At 36.0% G+C, this 22946-nt stretch overlaps 1 protein-coding gene across 21 annotated transcripts in view; it reads right to left on the reverse strand.

Moving 5' to 3' along the window:
- SUGCT (succinyl-CoA:glutarate-CoA transferase) overlaps nucleotides 1-22946 on the reverse strand; it is a 338160-nt gene that overhangs the window by 291160 nt on the left and 24054 nt on the right. For all 21 annotated transcript variants that reach the window (XR_013946616.1, XR_013946617.1, XR_013946618.1 and 18 more), the window contains one exon: nucleotides 5432-5523. Coding sequence is in view for 17 of the 21 variants with exons in the window: in XM_080580286.1 (XP_080436412.1) it covers nucleotides 5432-5523 (92 nt within the window). In the remaining 4 variants the exon portion in view is untranslated. The remainder of the gene's footprint in view (nucleotides 1-5431; nucleotides 5524-22946) is intronic.

Consider the following 22946-nt stretch of genomic DNA (forward strand, 5'->3'; position numbering starts at 1 on the left):
AAGAGACAACAGAGCAAAAGCCAAAGGTCTAAAGGATTTCCACAGTACATTGGCCCAGGTACATAACTCCTTGCATGGCAGAACCATAGTTCTTTGCTCTTCTCAGTCTTCTTAGTTTGAAAACAATTTCCAATATTTTTAAAGTGCAATTGATTTCAACATTAACAGAGAAAATTAGACTTTGAAGATATAAAAAAAACAGCTATTTTAATAGACTGCTGCATTTGAATTTGTCTTCTCAATCCTTGATTCCAGTGCTTCCTTCCTCAAGTACCTAAACTTTTAAGGCTAACGCTTCCTTTGCCTTTGTAAAAAGTTAACTTTTATTTATAAAAATATTTTCACAATTTCCCCTTAATCGAGAAATCAAACTACTAGCTCCGTACTGCTATGTTATTTTAAACATTGGCTTTAACTTCATTCTAACCCTCCACAACCTATAATTCTGTAGCAGCCTGAACAATTTCCATTCCTCTTAGCTATGTCTAGTAATATAATTGAGTAGCAGCCATTTTCCAACTTAATCAGCTTTTAATGTCCACGCTGTGCCTTTTTTGTGACAGGATGCATGCTATTACTACTGTGAAATAGGTTAATTTAGTGTTTTTTTTTTTTTATCTCTGTCCTGTTGAACACGGGATATTAAGCTGCTTTAGATGAAAGATGAAGTTCCATACCTACAGATAAACCTTTCTTTGTTGGAAAAACCTCTCATCAAAGGTGGAGATTCTAACAGCACACCACAGTACTTCTGTAGCTAACACTATACTAGTTCCCCAAGCAAAGTAAGGGCCTATACAATATCTTTTCTTCAAACAAATGATTTTAAAGCAAAGCTCTTTCTCCCTACCCTAAAGTGACATTACTGTTCTAGTAGAAGAACAAAGTGTAGCCTCGGGTCAGGGAGAAAGTGGTTTAGGCCGTGGCTCATAGGCTGTGTTGAATTCCAGTTAGGATTAGCCCCAGGACGTGTCCTTTGCTCATTTGAACAGAAGATCCATTCCAATAAAGCAGAGCATTTCTTCTGACACTGTGCTTTGCTATTGCTCAATCTTACCACCAGTTTACACTTTTATTCTCAACTTTTGCTGTTTGCTAAATTCCTTACGATTTGTCAACACAATCTGTCCCCGTGATAGCAACAACACATGGCTTTTTTTTTGTTTTGTTTTGTTATTTGACATAAGACATAATTTCTCTTCCCAAATTTACATCACCAATACAAAAATGATCCTTTAGAAATGGAAATTGTTTTGAAATGACATGCTTAATAAAAGTATTCTAAGTCCAGTAGTCTTTACAGATGGGAAATAACTGCTGAAGCTAATATGAACCAGCGATGGCTATATTTTTTTCAACAGCTCTGAGCTGTATAGCATAAGTACTCTTTTGTTGCAGTTTGTTTGTTTTTAAGTTGAAGAATGGCCCCTCTGGTACTGTAGATCCCAATCATGCTTTGCTGTTCTGTGCTCAGTAAAACAAAAATGCTTCTTCAGCAAGAAAGAATGCTTACTAAACAGGCTGCACCACCATAAAGATATCTAACATTCTGTGTAATGATCCACTTAGAGATCTAAAGGGAACTTGCATCCAACTTGTTTTTCATTTAATTATGTACAAGTTATTGCCCTAATGAGTCACTGAAATTTTCAAAGGAATATTCATCTGACACTAATATATCTGAATATGTTAAAGTACACACTTTCTGTTCATCAAATACAAAACTTGAATGTGGTGTTTAGCCAATAAAGTATCTATAAATTATGTCTTCCAGGACAATAAAAGTGTCATTAGTGTAAACTCAGTCCTTTTAGCATATTTTAATTTATGTTAAAAAAAAAAAAAAAATCTGGCCTGCAGCATCAACTTTCATTTCAAAATGCATTTGTGGTACAGATTTACACAAAACAGATTCCACTCTGTTGCTTGTAAATTTTCATACATACCAGAATTTTGGATTTTACAGGTGTCATAACATTTCTAATAAAGAGGTAGTCAAATACATTAGCTTGAACAAGCTACAACAGCTTGAATTCCATGCAAGTCCCCCTATCTACACATGAAAATACAGTTTAAAGATAACAATTCTGCTCTACACTGAATGTGCTTGGTTTAGTATGATCAGCAAAAACACTAGCACAAACTAGTATGATCAGCAAAAACACTAGCACAAAGTTTGTGCCTTTAATTGCAATATTGCAAAAGACAGTTTGATTTCAAGATTCAGAAGTTTGCTTGGAAATCTTTCAAAAACAGTCAGCACTATTTCAGTAGCAGCTATTTCTTAGCAAAGAAGTGAAAAAGACATACAAGATTTCTTTATGAGGGAATCTTCTCTCAGATCTTGAAAAATCATGTAAAAAAGCACATAATCTTGTATTCAAGAGTTTTATACTGTGTGCCAAATGTGATATTGTTCTGTATTTTTGGTACATTCCACTTTTGTATTATATTTTTTCTTCCTTCGCTATATCCTTAACAAAAAGGTAACTGAAAAAAATACTCGTTTTAGTCAGAAACTTTCTTCTTAGTTTCTTCCACTGTGATCTCTTTAATGCCTCAAAGATAGTATTATATAAAGTACTGCAGGAAAAAGAATGTTACAAACCATCAATTTTGTCACAGAAGAAGTTTTACTCGAACCCCTGTGTTGGTAATACATAGATTTCATGGAATACTATTTAGAGTTTACTAACTGGAGGCATGGCCGCTCAGTACCCAAGAAAGTTAAGTGATCTGCAACAGTAAACTGCTTTCTTAGACATTAAATCAGCAGCCAGATGGCTGGAATAAAGTCAAACTCACAATATGGAATGTCTCTAAACTAAAATTCATGTTGCTATAAATTCTATCCATTTTTAAAATGTCAGATATAGAACATAACTTTTAGTATCCTATTATTAAAATGCTTCATGAGGAGCTCTACATATGTATTAATACACATTAAAACTAAGCCCCTCGGTGATGTATGCAGATGTTTTGTTTCTGCTGCTCAACCTCATAGTTTGTCTACTGCAGCTAAGACCTCTAAGACTGTCCTGCAAGCAGACTGAACAGCTTGTTTACAAAAAGAAAGTTTCCACAGAGCACCGTTATACTGATGTTATTGTGCTGATTATGAATAGCTACACCACAAGCCAATACAAAAACATCATCTGTTCTAACTTTTATTTCTTTTTTTCACCAGTTCACAGGACTAACATTTTCAATTTACTGTAAGGAAAAAAAAAATCATAATCTAGTTTACTGGGGTGTACTTCAGATCATCATGTTATTTTCAGTATACAAATTCACATTATCTAGTCAACAAACAACAAGTTTTAATAGAGGAAAAATCACAGAAGTGAGCAAAATTCTTTTTTCTTCTTTGGCCATTTCTCTACATGCTGACTGACATAAGCTTTTTCTTCCCTTTTCAGAGCTGGTAGTGTTTGAATTCCAACAAAATCAGGCATATGTATAAATATAGAACATGGGAATTTTACTTGAAAATAACACTTTAAACAGTAAAATTTTAAGCAAGCATACAGTGTGATTTTAAAAACATTTTGGTCAATTTTCACCACAACAAAAGACACACTTGAATCTTTGGAGCTGTTGACTATTTAAGTATTTGAAACAAAACTGTCCATCTATACATCAGAAAATGTTTTTTAGAAACTGATAAAATATATGACCAATTTCAAATGAATAAAAATAAGAAGCAATTTTTAGCATGTTTATTTTAATCATGCAAGAAAATGACTAAGTTTGAATGAATTGTTAAAAGCTCCCAGTGAATAGATGAAACCAACAATGATTAAATGACTCTTGATTACATCACCTCAAGTCCTGGTGAGGTGATGCAAGCATCTGGATTCCCAGTGTAGGTCTTAACACAACCTTTTAATTAAAACCACCTCCATAAATGCCATGGAGGAATACTGCTCTCATAACACTTATATTTTCTGTCATTTACATATTTAAAAACCTTACAAGAGTCTTGTGTTTTGTTTGTTTTTTGTTTGTTTGTTTTCCCCCTCAACATTTTTAACACACTCTCCATACCCTTTTATTTAGCCAGTACTAATAATATTTGCCCTTTTCTAACAATTTATGTTTCCACCTAGCCTTGTTCAGTACATTTTGAAGTGGGCATGAAGTTTCTGGTATTGTATTAGAAGCACTGAACTCTAGAATTACTGTGCTCAATCATTGGTTAATATATATGTGCCTTACACATCAGAAGGGAAGTATCTGTGAGGAGCACGTTCAGCTATATTTTCTTGTGTTTTGAGATGGAACACTCTATGAGTATCTAGCATTAACATAGCAGCAATGGGTGGTCTTAGGACACTAGGCAAGAGATATTTCAGTTTCCTCAGTCAAATAATGCTCCACCTTAGAAAGACGACTGGTAACAATAATTGTCTGGAGCACAGCATTCTGCTGTTTTGCCATTGTTCTCAGGAGAAAACAAATCTACTGGCAGAATATCAGTCCTAAAGTAATGTCTAGATCATCTGTGGTCAGCTTTCAACAACCCACTCAATAAATATGAATATCTGACACTAAGTACAGAAACTCGCTGAGCTCCTTGTTTATTTAGAGCATGCAAGTGTCATACTACAAAGATCTGCACTACTGGTTCCAGACTATCAGGAGCAGAGAGGACTATCTAGTATTTATGACACAGAGAACAGATTTGTAGTACTACCTCACTTAAGAAATAACATTTGGAGACCACATTCCCTGCATCTGTAGGTGATTCAAAATGGCTTAAGTAAATGCCTATTTCACCAGCATTTTTCTCTAAGGTAAAGACACACGTTCTATGTATTCCTGGAATCCAGATACTAAGTTACCTCTGTAATGCTTCCTGCACTGCTGCAGCTAACAAAGATCTTGGATATCAGTGGGAATAGCAGCACATAAAGCTTTTCCAGAGCCACTAATGACATGTCTCTGGGTATTTTTGGGCAAGATGACTGAAAAGATACTTTGCCAGAGTTATCTGCGTGGCTTCACAATTCCCTCTTTAAGGGGCTGGTGTATTCACTATATCAAAGCACAGGTGAGGCTTCCTATACAAGTATGGTTTCGTTATCCAGGAGTCAACAATGTGGCTATTATAGCTCTTGAAGTGTCTGCAAGTCGCTTAACAGATAAGTTATAATAACCATAAGTTATTGATAACTCGTTCACCAAAAATTTAGGACACCCTTTTTCTTCCATTTTCTGCTTCTCAGACCTTGGCATTGGTTTTGCAAGCGTGGCATGAGATATCTCAAGGGCATAAGTACTATCATTTTATTAGATTCACAAAAATACGACCTGGTTGGATTGTGGAGGGCATGCATAACATATGTTAGCATAGACTATTTTACTCCATACACTAGTCACTATAGGGTATGTCAAAGATTCTATTAAGTTTAAAAGTTGAGCACTGTACCTCATGCCCTGTGATATGCATGAGACCAGAAACAGCAGCTGCAATTGAGTCATATCCACCTCTCTGAACCATTGGACCAGTCTGACCATAACCTAAAACAGAAAAAGAGCAAATAGTAATTCAATAAGTGTTCTACTTGTCCTCGATTATTTTAGAATGAAAAGAAATGGAACCAATTAATATTTCTCATCAGCTTCTGTTCACAAGTTGTCCAGACTGTACAACCAATGCATGTTATTGTATTCTACTTATTCCTGCACATTTTTAAGAGTAAGTGGCTGTTTTATTAATGTGCTTGATGAGGAGGATTTTGATCCTAATTCTGGATAGATTTACTATCTCCTCTTTACTTCATTATGTTCTTTCAACAACTATTGAAAAATCTTCATTGAGAAGATCTTCCTACATCAGGAAGATCCAGCTGAAGAAGTTACCAAATCCAGATATCAGTTCTGTCTCCCTTCCAGGTATTACCACCTCTCAGTCTAATAATTTTAGACTGAAATTGGAGACTGTAAATGCACTATGCCTGTACAATGCAATGACACAGTGGTCAAAGCGTCATGGCTGGTTTCTTTTTGCTCTTCCTTTTATGGAACTAGTGAACATCAGCACAGAGGGCAGAAGTCAACAGGGTATCAAAAAATGTTTGATTTCTACTATTTAAACTAATAGAAATTCCCAGAGCCTTTAGAAGTCAAAGATTTAAGTTTCTCCTCCTCCTTAAAGAGGTAACAAATTCAAAAGCTACTCTCATGCTTTCTTTTCTCTTTTCAGAAATCTCTAGCAGAAATACCCCAATTACAGGAGCAAACTGTTAGTACAGTACAAAATTCACACATGACTCCTAATGTACAGCGCAAGAGAATAATCATCATTTCCGAACTGCGGTTAAAGTATTTTACTACCCCAGTATTTAGTAAATAATACAAAGAAAAGCAATATCCAACAAACACATCAATTCCCCTCACTGTACTACAGAATATCCTAATTTCCTGCTAGGACATTTTTTCTGGGAGACATCAGATCCCAGTTGTTCAAGGCTGAGAAGGAACTCAGCTTCTGTACTCAATACTACAAGGGATATCAGGATACTACAGCCAACACAGACTTCATCGATGTAGCCTCAAAACAAGTATTTCAGAAGAAAGGATTCACACTTCTCTTATGGTCAAATTTATATATTATTGACTTCACTAATCGAAAGAGGGAAGAAAAAATTGCCAGTTTACTCACTCTTATTAAAAATTGTTTCTCTGGCACTGGCTAACTGGAAGATCCTAAAGAGCAACTAGTGACCTTTCATTTTATACCTACGCACTCAAGTTTACAAAACGTAATAGTGTGTTGATTTGCAAGCGTAACAGGATTTGCAAATAAAATAGTGAACCCACCCCAAAATGCTCTGAATAGCTCTAAGCATATACCATTATCTCATTGAGATGAACTGTAGCATTAAAATCATTTAAATATGTGTGGGCCCACTTCAAAAACAAAATCTTGCTCAATAAAAAATATACTCAAAAGAACTTTAATTGAATAGTGAAAAGCATGTTGAAGTAAGTGAGAAATTATGCACTGACCTCAATTATTAACAAAGAAAAGACATCTCAACAAATCTGCTCACAAAAACATTTTCATAAACAGAAAACATCTGATAATTAAACATTTAGTATGTAGACAGAAAAACTATAAAGTTTTTGCAATGCTCTTCTGGTAATGACAAACACCCATCCCTTAAACACTAAATTCAGGAAAGGTGACAGGCAATAATTCACACATTTTTCTAGTGGTATTTTAGAAATGTAGATTTTAAGTTCTTTTCCACACATGACAACAGCCTGGTTTCAAGACACAAAAGATTATTTGACATCTTTCTGGTTAAAATCACAGGTTGTAAAGGTGTGTCTGATTGGTTTTCAAAGGTCATAATAAATTTAAAAGGAAAAAATACATTATTCTGGTTTTAATTTAAAGTCTAAGTTGACAACGATACTGTGAGGAAAAAAATCTATTGTCATTGTAGATAGCTTGGCCCAGAAATGCCTGGAATAAAAGGAAGCCATCTAACTGTGAAAGATCTATTTCTGAAAATGAAAGATCTCATAATCCTCCCCCCCCCCCCCCCACAAAAAAAAAAAAGGCTGAACATTATTATTTGAGTAAACTACACAGGTCAATGAAACAATGCAGTGCAGATGTTTTAGAAAAAAATAGGAATACACATACATAAAGCTTGAAGGAGAACACAAACTTTCAACCAGCTGAACTGATCACAAGACACGGTAACCCCCAGACAGATCTCCGAGTGCTTCCTAAGAATTGCCATCTTCAAAGCGTATACCTGTATAGCAAGCATTTGAAACCACCAGAGCGCAAACTGCAAATGTCCACAAAAGGACCATGTCTTTATTCAGCAAAATCACTTCCACCTACATCTTCCTAGAGCTGTGTTGAGCCTTCAGCTAAGCCTATCTTCTGCATACGAAAGAGTATCTTAAAATGAACAGGATGTGAGACAAATATGAAAGAACAAGTTGTGCTGGCTACCTTGTGTCAACTTAAAGGAAACAAAGGCCTTTATGGAAAGTATTTACAAAGCGAATGCCATAGCCTTGCACAGGCAATCCTGTATCCCTTGTGATACATAAGTTAAGAATGGAAAAGTGGCCTTAGAGGATGTATTTCACATCCACAGTTTTTCAGAACTTCCCATGTGGCTGAAGACAAACTTGCAGTTGAAATATTACAGAAAGAATATCCTAATATCCTTAACTTAAGATTGCCACCCATTTCTTTTTGTTAGTATGCAGCATCATAACATACATTGTATGAATATTCAAAATGAGACACACTTAACATGATGTAAAGGATACATCTTTTTTCCACTATCTTCCCCTCACTGACACACACACACCAAATTTGGGGGCATATTACAATTAAAGTTGAATAAACTAATGCATGAAATGAAAAAGCAACTAAGATGGAATAATAATGCAGCTCACAGCTATTCTAAAACACCTGCAGTTGCCTGAAGATCAAATCTTCAATATAGTGCAACAAGAGAAAGCTCAAGATGCCTAAAAATTATTTATGTAGCAAAACTGGAAGATAATTACATCAAAATAAACACTAAATTACTCAGAAATTAAGATTCTCATCACTCATTAGAGGCATTACAGAAGTAATGACTTTATGCAATGCACTAATTGCAATTGATTGCAGATTTATTTGGTAAAGTGAGTCTCAGCAAGTTTCCCACAAATATTGGCAATATACATCCATCAAGTTAGAGCTAGAGGTGAGACTGCTGCTATTATCTGACTAAATTATACCATTGTTAATACATTGCAACAATTGGTGACAAATGGAAAGACTATTTCTTTTCCCCAGATTTTTCTAGTCAGATCAGAGAGAACTAATAAAATAAAAGCATTCTTTAATGGGAAATAAAACTTAGCTGCTACTTCAGAGTTGGAGCGACATTCCTGCTCTGATGAAATGGGGCCAATTAGTGTGAAACAGAAGTCACCTCTGACACCATGAAGGTAATCATTTCTGTGACTAGTGTACGAGTGCCATGTGATGGCTCTCAAGCTTTAAAACATACCACAGGAAAAAATGATAATATTTACAGGCATCATACGGCATTATTTTTTTTCCCAAACTTTCCAATGTCATAACAAGCGACTGCTAGTTTATCCACTTAAATACAATCAAAATTGTTAGAATATATTCATCACATGAGACACACTCTGCTTTGGAATCCACCCTAAATAATTCTGTTCTGGGACAGAAATAAATATTATGAAGTGAGAAAGGTCAGGCTGAAGATTAGGAAAAATTCAATAACGGTAAAAGCTGTTAGACTGCACAAAAGTATTATTAGTAAGCTGCCAAATGCCAGATGCTCAAAAGTGTCACATTAAATTCAAAAATGCTAGCAAAAACTGTGTCCAAAATGAACTCTGTTAGAAAAACAGACTAATGTATCTTCCCAGGTTTAGTTTTATAATACCATGTCAGCTACAACATAGCTTTAATTCATTTTTGCCAGATGACAGTGGGATTTTTAGCTACATTTATGGCAGGCATTCTTCATAAATTTTAAGAAAGCAGGCAAACCAAATAAACAACTATGTCCCAGACGAACTTCCATGTGTCTGTAGATCTCATGCTATTCCAAGTCGCATTCTGAACATGCATTTGGACACTCCGTTTGCTTACTTAGGAGTTACTGATGATATGATGACAGAATTCCTAACGTGTATAAAAACAGTTCAACTAGGAGCCGCATGCAAGCATCTGGGATAAACAGACACCAATGTGTTACAGTATCATCACTTAAATGACAATCACCTTAAAAAAATATATATATATATATTTATGTAGGTAACCTTTGATTCATTTGGGATTTTTACAAGGGTTAACAAAAATACTTCTTCATTTCTGATGTTGTTGTACAATTGATTCATATTTGATTAATTTTAACACTTTTCCCAGGGTACTGGTCACTTAAACACAGCGTGCACCTTCCAAAAAGCAACAGAGAAAGAAGTTTAAAAAAAAAATAATAATGCATAACTAAAAGCACAGAAACTAGAAGAGAGGAAAAAGTACTAGTGCAACACACTCATTTCTTTAATACCATTTGCTTTCAAGCTAATGATGCCCTAGCAATTAACTGCTACGGGAAAGTCCAAATATGCTACTCTGTTTCATAAAAAGAAAGGTCAGCATTTCTCATGATGACCTTTGTCCAAAATATTTGAATCATACACTAGAGAAAACCAAAAGCCATTATTTCTGCACTTCTTCGTGATTTGATAGCATGATAAAACTTTATAAGACAAAATATAAAACACATTGTACTAAAAGGAGAGAGAAAAACAACACGGAGACATGCTGTCAACACAGACCAATTCCCTGTAGCTCAATTCCCACATGACAAATGACATTATAAAGTCAGCCTGTATAGGATATTCTGAGCAAAACATAGAAAAATATGTTCAACATCGGCATTTCTACAAATGGGGACTAAACATTGTCACAAATTCAACCCAGATAGATGGCTATCCTTGCTGAATAACAAATTAATGAGAAACACCTTTTGACTTGTTCTATTGCCAAAAGAAAACATTCAATTAAAGACAGCTTACATCTTTACTTAATAAAGATTAATCAAACAAGCAGAAGAACACAAGCAATTCACTATAATGAGAAAAGCCAAAATCTAACAGACGCATTATATGAAACTTTGCAATGTCAGAGCTGCCAAAGACGTTTGCAGAACGAGTAACGACTTGGAAAATGCTTGCCATGTGTTGGTCAGAAGGAAAGGAAGTACAACTTCCTGGGCAGGCAAGCTTACAGGAGATCAGAACTGATATGAAAAAGGTGAAGTCAGAGCAAACTGTCAGGAGAGATGAAAAGAGTAAAAAATAAACTCAAGTCAGCAAGTATAAAATCTGAACAAAATCTGATAAATACATTTCATTTCCCCGTTGATGACTGTGAATGTGCACAGTATACCAATTACTTTATTGCTTTTACACATGCGGATCTAAACATTCTAGTCCTGTATTAAACAATGTCACGTGTTATAAATTGGAAGGCAAAGATAAAATGATTAAATCAAATTCAGAACTTTCTGCTAGGATTTAGATACTGAAAGACGAGAAGGGGACAAACATTAGCCTCTGCCAGTTGTCCAACTCCATTCAATTTTCATGTGTTCCGGGTACCCAGCCTCACTCAACTCCTCTGAAAACACCAACCACACTTCTGGGACACAGCCACAGACAGTTTCAAACAATGCAAGTCTGGTTTTCAACAGGCTTGTAATCAGGTCTGCAAATTCCTTGAATGTGTTTTCTAGCCCTTCAACATGCCAAACAAGCTAAGAGAAAGCAGTTGTTGCCTCCATAACCTAAACTGTAATCACCTAGAGGATGCTCTTATTGCTTTTATTTTTGTAACCACGTCAGCTGAAATTTAACTGTCATACTCTGAATTTCAAGGCAGAAGTGGCTTCCCAATCTATGTAGAGGTGTTCTTCTACATGACCTCGGGAATCAAGTGAAACTCAGTGCCTATTTTCTGAAACGAAAATTTCAATTAAAAGCTTAACCTGTTAAAAGACACTTGGATTAAGTACTCAAACTCCCCCTCGCAAGGAGACTCAGACAAACCTAAATTCCCCACCATTGTTTTGGGTTAATACAAATATTCCTAGCTACATGCTCATAAAGGTAACAACTCACTCCTTGCACCCTGCTTGATACAGATACAGTTGATCTTATGACTCCAAATACTTACATTGTAACAGCTAATTTTAAAATAGTAAAGTCAACTACTCCGAGCTGTACAGCACAACCATTCCCTCAGACTCATCCAGGTCATAACACTTCCACAGAAACTAGCTAAGTCCTGAGGTGAACTACATCTATGAACCTCTGTGTTGTCCCACCTGCTTTGCTTTAAGTCCTCCTCACCCCACCCACCTGCCTCTACATACCTTGTTACATCTACCAAGGTATGAGAAGGAACATTTGGGACAAACCCCTGGCTAATGTTGGGAATAAGCCAAGGGAAAGATTTTTTTCAACAGAAAGATGTCATATTTCAGCTCAACAGATACAAACAATCTTGCTGTTTCTGTAGTGAAAAAATGCATAGAACTAGAAAGCGGCTGTGGAGTACATTTTCCATGAACATTTTTAATGCTGTGGGCAAGCAGTACAGTGTCAAAGAGCTATCAACACCAAAGCAACGGGTACACAGTAATTGATAAGTACATGATTATCCCATGACTCTGAAAGAATTTTAAAGTAACTACTTAATTACACAATTTTTTCTCACCTGAATCAGCCAACATTCTTTCTAAAGTAGTTGTGGTCTCAAGAGACCTTCACTTGGTGTGACTGCTTATACTTTTGTGCAGCCACATCCACTGGAAGAAACAAACCTTGACTGAGTACTTCACTGCATCCATCTCTGGACATACATGTGAGTTTGCATGCTATAACTATGAACTCTCCCTCTAAGTTCAAATATACAGTTCCTCACAGGACATTAATTACTACAAGTTGAAGCTAGAAAAGCAAGTCAAACAAGCTCAAAATCAGTATGATTTTTTTTTTCCAAACATTTCCTCAAAACTTTCCAAAGCAAATCTCTAATAATTAGTTCCTAAGTATTTAATTTCTGAAGAGGATTAGGTTATATGTAATACACTATATTATTAAAATTCCAGGCTTTTCTTCCAACATAATAACTTCATTGTTTTTTGTTTGTTTGAGTCTGATTATAGCTTTACATTAGGTTTACGTACATTTTACTTGTATAAATATAAGCTCAATCCTTTCTTAGTTCAAAGAATGAGCTCTCTGATTTCTGACATCACAAACAGTAAACTGAATATAATTTGCAGTCCTCATACAACTTTTTTTTTTTTTTTAAACATAGCGAAAGTGTAAATCCCAGCTTAAAGTTTAAATGAACTGCTCTGAAAGATCAGATGGAGGCAAAAGGATCCAGTAACATATATGCACATTAGAGCCTACATGAACAAAAAGAAAATTTGAAAGAGCCTTTTCTTGGAAATACATATGAAAGTAAGCTCTACTGTTTTTAATGATAGCAGATTCCTTGATTAAACTATGCATCATTACATACAATAGTTACTGATCATTGACAGGAATTTAACACGCAAACCAAAAAAAAGTAAATGCATATGGTTACTAAACAGCTAACAGCTAAACTGGTTAATTCAACAACTCATTATTTATTGCCTAACTTGAATATTTTTCTAACAATAGATTTTTCCAGCTGCCTTCTAAGGAAGAGTTATATGTGAAAAGAATCTTTGCCTTCATAGAGTAAGTATCTGCAGGGGAAAACTGCACAACCTAGCTTTTTTTCCTCTACAAAGATTTTCTTAACACAGGTAAAATCTAATCAAGTTCTCTGACTCATATCTCATTGATGAGAAACACCTTCAAAAGAAATGATATACAACATACAACAGGATACCAGAAAAAGAATGTCCGAACAACTGAACAAACCTTTAATTAGACAACACTAACCATCTTGAGATATCACCTTGTGAAATTTTTCAAAACTGCAATGAAGTTAATTTGAGAGAAATAAAAATCTGACAATCGTACATCATATTATCTGAGCAGGTACATAATAGCAGTATTTAAAGGGGGCCTACAAGAAAGCTGGGGAGAGACACTTCCTCAGGGAGCGTTGTGACAGAACGAAGTGTAATAATTTTAAACTAAAAAATGATAGGTTTAGATTATGTATAAGGAATAAATTCTTCACTATGAAGGTGGTGAGGCCCTGGAACAGGTTGCCCAGAGAAGCTGTGGATGCCCATCCCTGAAAGTGTTCAAGGCCAGGCTGGATGGGGCTTTGGGCAACTTGGTCTGGTGGGTGGTATCCCTATCCATGGCAGGAGGGTTGTAACTGGATGATCTTTAAGGTCCCTTCCAACCCAAACCATTCTACGATTCTATGATACTTGATAACCCGTCTTACCATACAAAGAATATAGCTTTGTGTAAGCAAGCATCTGGTAATTGTAGCTCCATTGAATTCTTATGAAAGATGTACTGTCTTAGAAGAAGTTACAAAATTTTTCTTCCCAACCCCAACCATTCTTTTGAAAAGATGGTCATGGTTCGCTGCAAGACACAACCACAACGTACCTGTATTCTGACTGCAGTATCCATAACGACTCTACTCCAGTGCAAAAAAGCCTTCTATCTACGAGGGTGCTTTTCTTAACTTTTAATATGAGTCTTTTTTATTTACATTTAAACAATCACTTCTTGTCCTATGCGTCACAAGCAGATTATTCTCTTTCCTTTACAAGAACTTTTACTTATGGGAGGACTGTTTTGCACAGTCCTGTTCTCATTACCCTTACATTGCCGTAAAATCTACAACTTCTAATGACAAAGTTTTCTCTACAAGACAACTTGCAGATCAGTGGGTTTCAGCCAACTCTGACATAAACACAGGGATACAGAATGCTTTTAATGTTCAAGCACATGGAAAAGTGCCAGATACTGCCACCATTTCGGTTTCTGTAAATGACAAAATACAGACTATTTTTCAACAGTTTGTGTCTTCTACACCCAAAACTGTTTTCTTTTTCTTTTTTAGCTACTGGCAAAGGGATTTATTTTATCACGGTATTTTAAAAACAGAAGTAATGAAGACCACATGCATACTAGGAAACATTTTCAGGTCAACATCAGCTACTTACAGTCTTCCTACCAATCTAATAATACCCACAGAAAATACAGTGAAGTCCAACAACAAAGACATGGGAACTTTGCATCATCTTAGTAAGTCATACTGATCCATTATTTTGCTGAAATCTCAAAGCCTCAACATTTTAAACAGTAAAAGAAACAAAAATGCTGCAACTCTCATATAGAAAGTCTATCACATACAAAAAAAAAAATTAATAAAACAACAAAGCAGAAAAGAGGGTTACAAGACATGACTGTCTCCTGAAACGAACTTCTTTGGAAACCAGATGTGAGATCTTTTTAGTAATAACAAAAACTGCTTGGTGATCTTTGCTTGGGTCTTCTCTTTAGAATATTAGAACTCAAGAACAATAAGCATAGCTTTACAAAAGCCTACTGCATGGCTTCTGAAGCTGCCTAAAATCTTCCAGCTTTATTTCTGTTAACTTAGCTAGGCATCAGTCCAAGTATAATAGCTACTGAAAAATAAACATTAAACCATCAGTAAGTGTCTCCACAATTGTACTGCGTTGCTATGTTGTTCATACCCAGGATTTCAGTGCCTAATCTGGTTTCATTCACTGTAAACTAACCCAGTGTCAAACCTTACAACTCACAGGCTGTCTTCTCTGGTATTCTTCATTAGGACAGAGTCCAAAATCCTGAAGTTTCAAATTTTATACAAAATATTTCTAATTTTAGGGTGCTTACATTTAGATGAAAGACCAAGCAATGAGCATGAAGTCATAAGAAAACCACTACTTCTATGCATAGCTGAAAGTCAATACTGAGTTTTAAAGCAAGGAAGATTTATGACTTGTTCATTAAAGTTTGTATATATTTCTCATACTGAACAAGGAACAGGAACACAAGAGTGTTTCAGAACTGCAATCAGTTTCAACCATTTCTCTAAACTCACAATATTTTGGACATTCAGGCTACATGTGACTGGAGAAACAGTAGCGGAAAAAAACAGCACGGCTTTTCAGCTAAGATGTTTAATGCAAGCGCAAAAGGTTAGCTCAATCATTTACAGCAAAAATACATGCACCCTAGCTGCTGCTGGTGTGCTGGTGACAGAAGCACGCAAACTCGAAGACTTAGAGGCACTCAAATAAGCGTACCTTCACGTCAAATCTGAATCACACAAGGATACCAAGGTGCACGTCAGATCTGAATCACACAAGGATACCAATCCCACCAACAGAGAGGGGGGCCTGTCAGCTCCCATCAGTTTCTCAGAAAACTTTGTTTCAACATGTCTCCTTTCAGCTTCCAACCTTTTCTTATTAGTTTGTATTAATGATATATTTTGGAAGTTTGTTCTGTGTCTATGCCAGAGCCCTTCATTACTCTAATGATAACAGTACGCCATATACTGGCAAAGCACTGCTTATGCAAATATAACTTTCCAGGACAAATTATGCTTTATACTAGAATGTAAAACCACTTACAGAAACGCAATTCCGAGCAGATCAATTTTACCAGTAAAAGAAAAAAACTTTTGCCAATATAATAGCATAGTTGCTAATGGCTTCTGCCAAAACAACTAAACCAGTCAATGTTCACACCTCTTCACATTCCTAACCAGCACAGCTGTGCTGACAGAAGCCTGTTGTATAGAAAACAGCCTCACACTCAGTTCCAAGAAGTTTGTAAACCAGCTGAATGTTACAGAAGCTTCCCCACTTTGAATGGGTCTGTTAGCTCTTTGCAAAATTAATATATTGGGAAACCAGGAAAAAAAAAAAAGCAGATAAATCCAACAACAATAATTTAAGTAGGAAAATTATCCTTTGATCCTGTATCCTAACAACTAATGTGGTTACTAACAACTAATGTGGTTAACATTAGTCCTGCACAAGGTGGCATCATTAACGTTTGCTTTTATTCTGAAATACTCTTAAAATGCACCTTTGGGATATTCATATTTCAATCACCTCTGACTGGAGTGGACAGTTTTTGTGTATAACAGGTTAAAAAGCATTGTTGCCATCACCACTACAAAGAGACTCCAGAAGTCAAGCCCATTTTGCTTTTCCTCCAATTAAGAGGTACCCAGCTAAATTGATCTGCAACGTCTGTCAGGCCCGGATGGTTCACATTTTACTCTGCAACCTTTTGGAAACTCATGTTCTCAAAATTGTTTTTAAAGGTGCTGCTAGGGGGACTTTTTAGTCCTGCAATTGGTATTTTGGGCAACAATATTAGTTCCATCGATAATGCTCCAGAGGGACAGGAACACAGAGAATCTGTCTTCATGCTGTCTGAGCTGTGCTAATGGGTGTGAAAGTTTAGCTGTTGTCTAAAGAGCACGGGATAGCACAGGAATATAAGAACAAATGTACTAGATCAGTCTCAAGACCCAGCTATCTACATGTTCTGTCTCAGAAATGGAGAAAAACAGATGCCAATATGAACAGGATAAGCCTATCTAATATTTTTCTTGAGTACTCTCCCAGCTTCCAACAGTTTGCAGCTGACAGACTTCCTGAATAAGCAGATATAGTTTTAAATTTTTTATACGGTTCATCTTCAGAGTATGATACAACTGAGTGGTAAAGTTATATGACAATTCCCAAACCAACTGTTTAAGGGTAATGCATACAGAAAGCCTTTACAAGTTTAAGGTGCTTAGATAAGCTGACACTTCCAACTTAATTACAACATGAACAAAACCAAAAAAAAAAATTGTGAGGATTTTGAAAAACTTTACAATATTATAACCAGCAGTCCCAAGAATTCAAATCCTATTAATCAAGCTTCCAAAACAAATGAACCTTAAAAGAGAAAAAACAAAAGTTTTTTTTTTTTTTTACAACAAAGCAATTCAAAGTAATCCTATTGTTTGTCATCCATTTGTAAGCCTTTGATTAACAGTGGGGTCACTGTTTCCCAGTCTTCCTCAGAGTGATTAGGATTACTGCTTTTTTTTTATTTAAAAAAAATAACTCCATATTAAGAAAAAGCACCAAATATGACACTAAACGCAACATGGAAAAAATTATTGTGCCTAACACACTCACACAATGTTTTTTATTTGTGTCCAGAAAAGTAGAAGAGGTTACAACCTGTTTGTGAATATATCACCTGTGATATAAAACAGACAATGGGGAAGATTTAGGTGGTCTTCTTAAGGAACAGAAATCAAGATCAAGTTCCCTATATAGCACCAGTAAGAATGACCCACTCACATAGCTGTATATAGTAGGATAATAATTAACACTAATTGCTAGGAAAAGAAATTAAAAGCTCCCACTGGCCCGCATAACTCATTTCTGAATAAAGCAGTCAACTGCTAGAAAGTCTTCTGTTTTCATTCCTACCAAATAACAATATTTGCTTTATTTTATAAATAAATACATTTACACAAACTAAGTTTCATGTGGTTAGGACTGCAGTTTATATTGCATATATTAAGTATTTTACTTTGGGAAGAAATGATGGCCACAGAGTGCCAGCCCTGAGGCAGCAGAATTCTGAAACAAAGTTTGTGACAAGCAAAAGAAGGTTTGGGAACATCACAGGTGACTTTCTGCAAGAGGCAGCAAACATTTAAGAATGCCAAAATGACATAAAACCTTAGAACATGATAGTCCCTGAATTGCCCCTGAAACTTAGGGGGCAGTTTCTTTAATCAACGGTTGTCTCTTAACAGACTCTTTCCTGAAGTTTTGCATTTACACAAATCTTCTTTTAGCTCTAAACAAGTAATGAAAATCCATTAACAGCACGTACTGCTACACCATCTACACCATGACAAATGACTGAGGCAGGCAGCTCACAAAAGCAACGCAGCTATATCAGCACATTCCAGATAGCTTTTTTTTTCTCAACACAACACTGTTGGGTTATGTAAATGCATTGTGACTGGCATCAAAAATTCACTTTTTAAAAAAGAAAAATCTGCAGAACTATGTACTACGTAACACTACCACTGATTTGTCACTGTATCACCATTGTGATTGATTGCTTTGTTCTTAGGAACAACAAGAATTATTTCTCCATTCACAGAAACAAGAACAATTGTTTTGGGGTTGGGGGTTTGTGTTTGTTTTGGTTTTTGCCTTTTTTTTTTTTTTGCATTATCAAAGCTGAATTTGGACATCTGAATTTCTGCCAATTAACTTCCTTGCATAAGAAAATTCTCTACCTTTTAACGTTAAAAACAGTTTTTCCATTTGATGGTGTCCTGGTTTCAGTTAGGACAGAGTTTATTTTCCTCCTAGTAGCTGGTAGGGTGCTATGTTTTGGATTAGGATGAGAAGAGCGCTGATAACATGCTGATGTTTTTTGTTGCAGAGCAGTGCTTACACCAAGCCAAGGACTTTTCAGCTTCCCGCTCTGTCCTGCCAGCGGGCAGGCTAGGGGTGCAGCAAGAGCTAGGAGGGGACAAACCCAGGACAGCTGACCCAAACTGGCCAAAGGGGTATTCCATACCATCTGGCGTCATGCTAAACAATATATAGGGGTGGCTGGCCGGGGTGGGGGGCCGGCTGCTCGGGGATAGGCTGGGCATCGGTCAGCGGGTGGTGAGCAATTGCATTGTGCATCACTTGTTTCGTACATATTAGTAGTAGTAGTACTATTATCATTATTATTATTATTTTCCTGTCTTAATAAACTGTCTTTATTTCATCTCACAGGCTTCACTTTCCCGTTTCTCTCCCCCATCCCAGAGAGGGAGGGGGGAGGATGAGCGAACGGCTGTGTGGTGTTTAGCTGCTGCCAGGTTAAACCACAACAGATGGATAAGCCAAAAGGAAAAATTGACAATTTGGATACTCAAATGATGTCTACAAGGCTAAAGATATTTCAAGATGAGACACAAATTTCTTTAGATGTCTAGAAAGAAATCAGGTATCTTGGATTCATGAGATAATGTAGAAAAGGCAGAGTTCTGTATTAAGGTTTACCCAAACATTGAGAAATTCTGCTTGCAAACACAGTATAATACAAGTAGAGATTAAAATTGTCACATCAGAGATTTTGGCTACTTTATTCATTTGGTGAATACAAGGAGTAAGGAATGATAGCTTCAAAAACTGTCCTACTCCCCAGCAGAATAGGTAGAACTAGTCTCAATTTACAAACATATATACAAGCATAACTTTTTAACTTCTTTATGAGTTTTTTTTTTTGTGTGTGTGTGTGTGTGAGAGAGAGAGAGAGAGAGAGAGAGAAAGAGAGATTATGGCTCTACAATATTTAACCGTTGTGCCTTATAAATTAAAGCTCTATCCTCAAGTCTTGCAGAAATTCATATTTAGAACGAATATAGTCTTAATTGGTAAATTTGATTCTATAGATGGCCACCTCAGATATCAGAATAACTACATGTGAGAAGCATAGTACCCTTTCAATAGTTTCTGCTGCATGCCATGAAGCTGCAAAAGGAGCCAGTTGTTAATTTTTGTGAACATGTAGTTTACACTGAGAATTACAACTGAGCACATCAGCACAGGGCAGAAAAGCACCAAAGTATTTGATTCTCACCATATCTAAAATCTGCAAGGAAATACTGTGATCTACCCTTCCTCAAAACAAGATCATCATTAAATTTGATGATGAAGTTTCTTTCAAGTATCAATCCTGAACTGTACAACAAACAACTGACACCATGTAGTCTGGAATTCAAAGAGGTCAGTAGTTTCCTGGCTTGTTCCAAACATCCTGATGTGAATATCTAGTTATAACTGTGCCTGTTCTCATTATCTGCATATTTGCCTACTCAATTTTTAATTCTACAACCATCTTGCTCTCAAGGACGTACGACAGCAAACTCTGCAGAGTGCTACAAGACAAATTTCTCTGCAATGCACTACCATTTTTAAATATCCAGTCTTCCAACTTCAGATGCCACCTTGATTTACCCAGTTTGAGAAAGGCATCTTTAATAGCAGATAATAGTGGATCTGCGTCATTTATTATATCATATGCTGTTCTCCTATTCCAAATCACTTATCTCTCAAAATTGGACAACCCAATTCTCCAATGGTCACATCCAAATTCTTATTATTTTAATTACTACCTACCTTTTTTTTTTCTTGTTCCTAACGCTCTCACTTTGAAAACCAAGCAACATATTGACTGCTCCTACACATTAAGCAAGGACTTTTTGTTGATGCCTTCACATACCATCAGGATCTTCATTTAAGAATTACTACGTGCAAATTTACAGAACATTTTAGGAAGAACAGGTTAAATGGCCACAATAGCTCTTTCTGATCATAGCAGCTTTTAGTTAAGAAAAAATGAGGTTTCTGAGCTACCTTCCTTATACAATGATTCTTACCCATAGTTCTCTCAACTCTCTTCAGTTGTTCACATCACTTTTTAAATATGTCACCAAGAAGCAGACTTAGCCTTCCAACTGAGAACACACCAATGTGGAGTAGGGCAGGAGTAGTCTTTTAGGTCATATTTGCCTTAATATAATCCAGTATAATGCAAATCCTTCATCTATGACAATATGATATCATGGACTTGTGTTCAATTTTGATCATGCCCCACCATTATTACATCCAAATCTTCTGAGCACCCTTCTCTCACTCACAGTATCTTTAAAAGGACCTGATTATTTCTGATTAAGAACAGTACATTGGACATTGGACTGCTCCAACATTTAATTCTACCCTTGCTCTATTATTTGTGTAGACAAATTGGTCAAGGTCATTTCTAATTCTAATCGTGCTGTACAATACACTTGTACTCCCTTTCTGCTTTGTGGACCTTTTGAGCTGTATACAGATCTCAGGCAATTAAATTGCAGCTTTTACACCAGGAATACATCACGCAACTGCCCATTGGGCTCTGGTGACACAGGGACTCTTAGGAATATTTTAAATCCGTGGTTGTGGGAGGAAAAACTGAGCAGAGCTTTTGAGGCCAGACCTACATAACTTATCTGTGAGCTAGCCACACTCCCAGAAACAATTTTAAAGATTTATAATGCTATAAAGAGAAAATTATGGTTTATATCTGTAAATCACCTCTAGACTCCTCCCGCCCCTTAACTCCAAACCCCACAATAAACACCCTGTAGTTCTTAATCACATGAGGATTTGGGAGTCATCCTTATTCTACTCTATCACCATTTTTATCAAAACAAAATATCCAGCAATGTCAGTTCTGAGGTACTGCCTTCCACGTCACATATGAGATACTAATAGTTTTCGCTTGTATAGTACAAGATCTAAGCTAGTTTCTGGTCACTCCAGAAACGATTTTATTATTTGTTTTACATTGCATTTCCCTAGCTTATTTATGAAAGTGTTTTGTGAGAGTGTCAAGAACTTTACTACAGTTGAAATATATGCCACAAGGTTTATTGCCCTATTATACCTGCTAATTATATTATCCCAGCAATGATTTGTCTCTGTAAAGCCTCAAAAACTCCTCAAAAATTATTATCATAGACTATTTTACCTCTAAACCCTGCTTAATAATTTAACAACTCACTCAGATAACTTCAAGCTATCAAAAAAAAATTGACATATCAAGTCTTTAATCCATCTTCCAACTGCACAATGCAAAAACTAACACATTTGACATGCTTGATTTTCTTTTTAAGTGCTCTATTTTTATCAAATCAGGCTCAGGTAGATGTTGCATATTTTTTCACCTTCAAATGCTTTGTCAATTGCTGTCAGTAAGTTCATACCTCACAAGTTGCAAATCTGATTTTTCTGTTTATTTAAGAGAGGTATAATGTTCAGAGTTTTCCAGACCTGCCTTTTCATTCTCAAACCACATCAAGAACTACTGGAAGCAAGACGCCCAGTTTGTTCTGAAAATGCCTCTTTTGACATGGCAGTCTGACAGTGCAGTATCTTCTATTTTTAGAAAACAATAGATCTGTTGAAAATTTCTCTGAACATTCTTTCACTGAAGACTGATACCATGACACTGATCCTCTTTTTCTGCAGTTCCCAGCTTCTTTAATTATCTCATCCTCTCAAATTATTCCTGCTTTTAGAGTATCAAAAGACTGCTGCAATTCTTTAAATTCTCAGCTAATTCTCCAAATTTCCATTTCGCTCTTCATGCTTGCATTGGCTTGCCTTTTTTTTTTGTCTCACTTTCAGCGCTTTTTTTTTCAACTTGTTTTGCCTGCTTTTAGGATCATTTGATGAAATTATTTTGCTTTTTTAATTACAAAAGAAATCATCTTGTTAGTAAATTTGGGTGAGTGAAATGTTAATAACTTTTGATCAAAACCATTTCTACAGTTGCTGTTATTTAGT

This window comes from Anser brachyrhynchus (genome assembly GCF_964034855.1).
Source record: "Anser brachyrhynchus genome assembly, chromosome: 2".
Lineage (NCBI taxonomy): Eukaryota > Metazoa > Chordata > Aves > Anseriformes > Anatidae > Anser > Anser brachyrhynchus.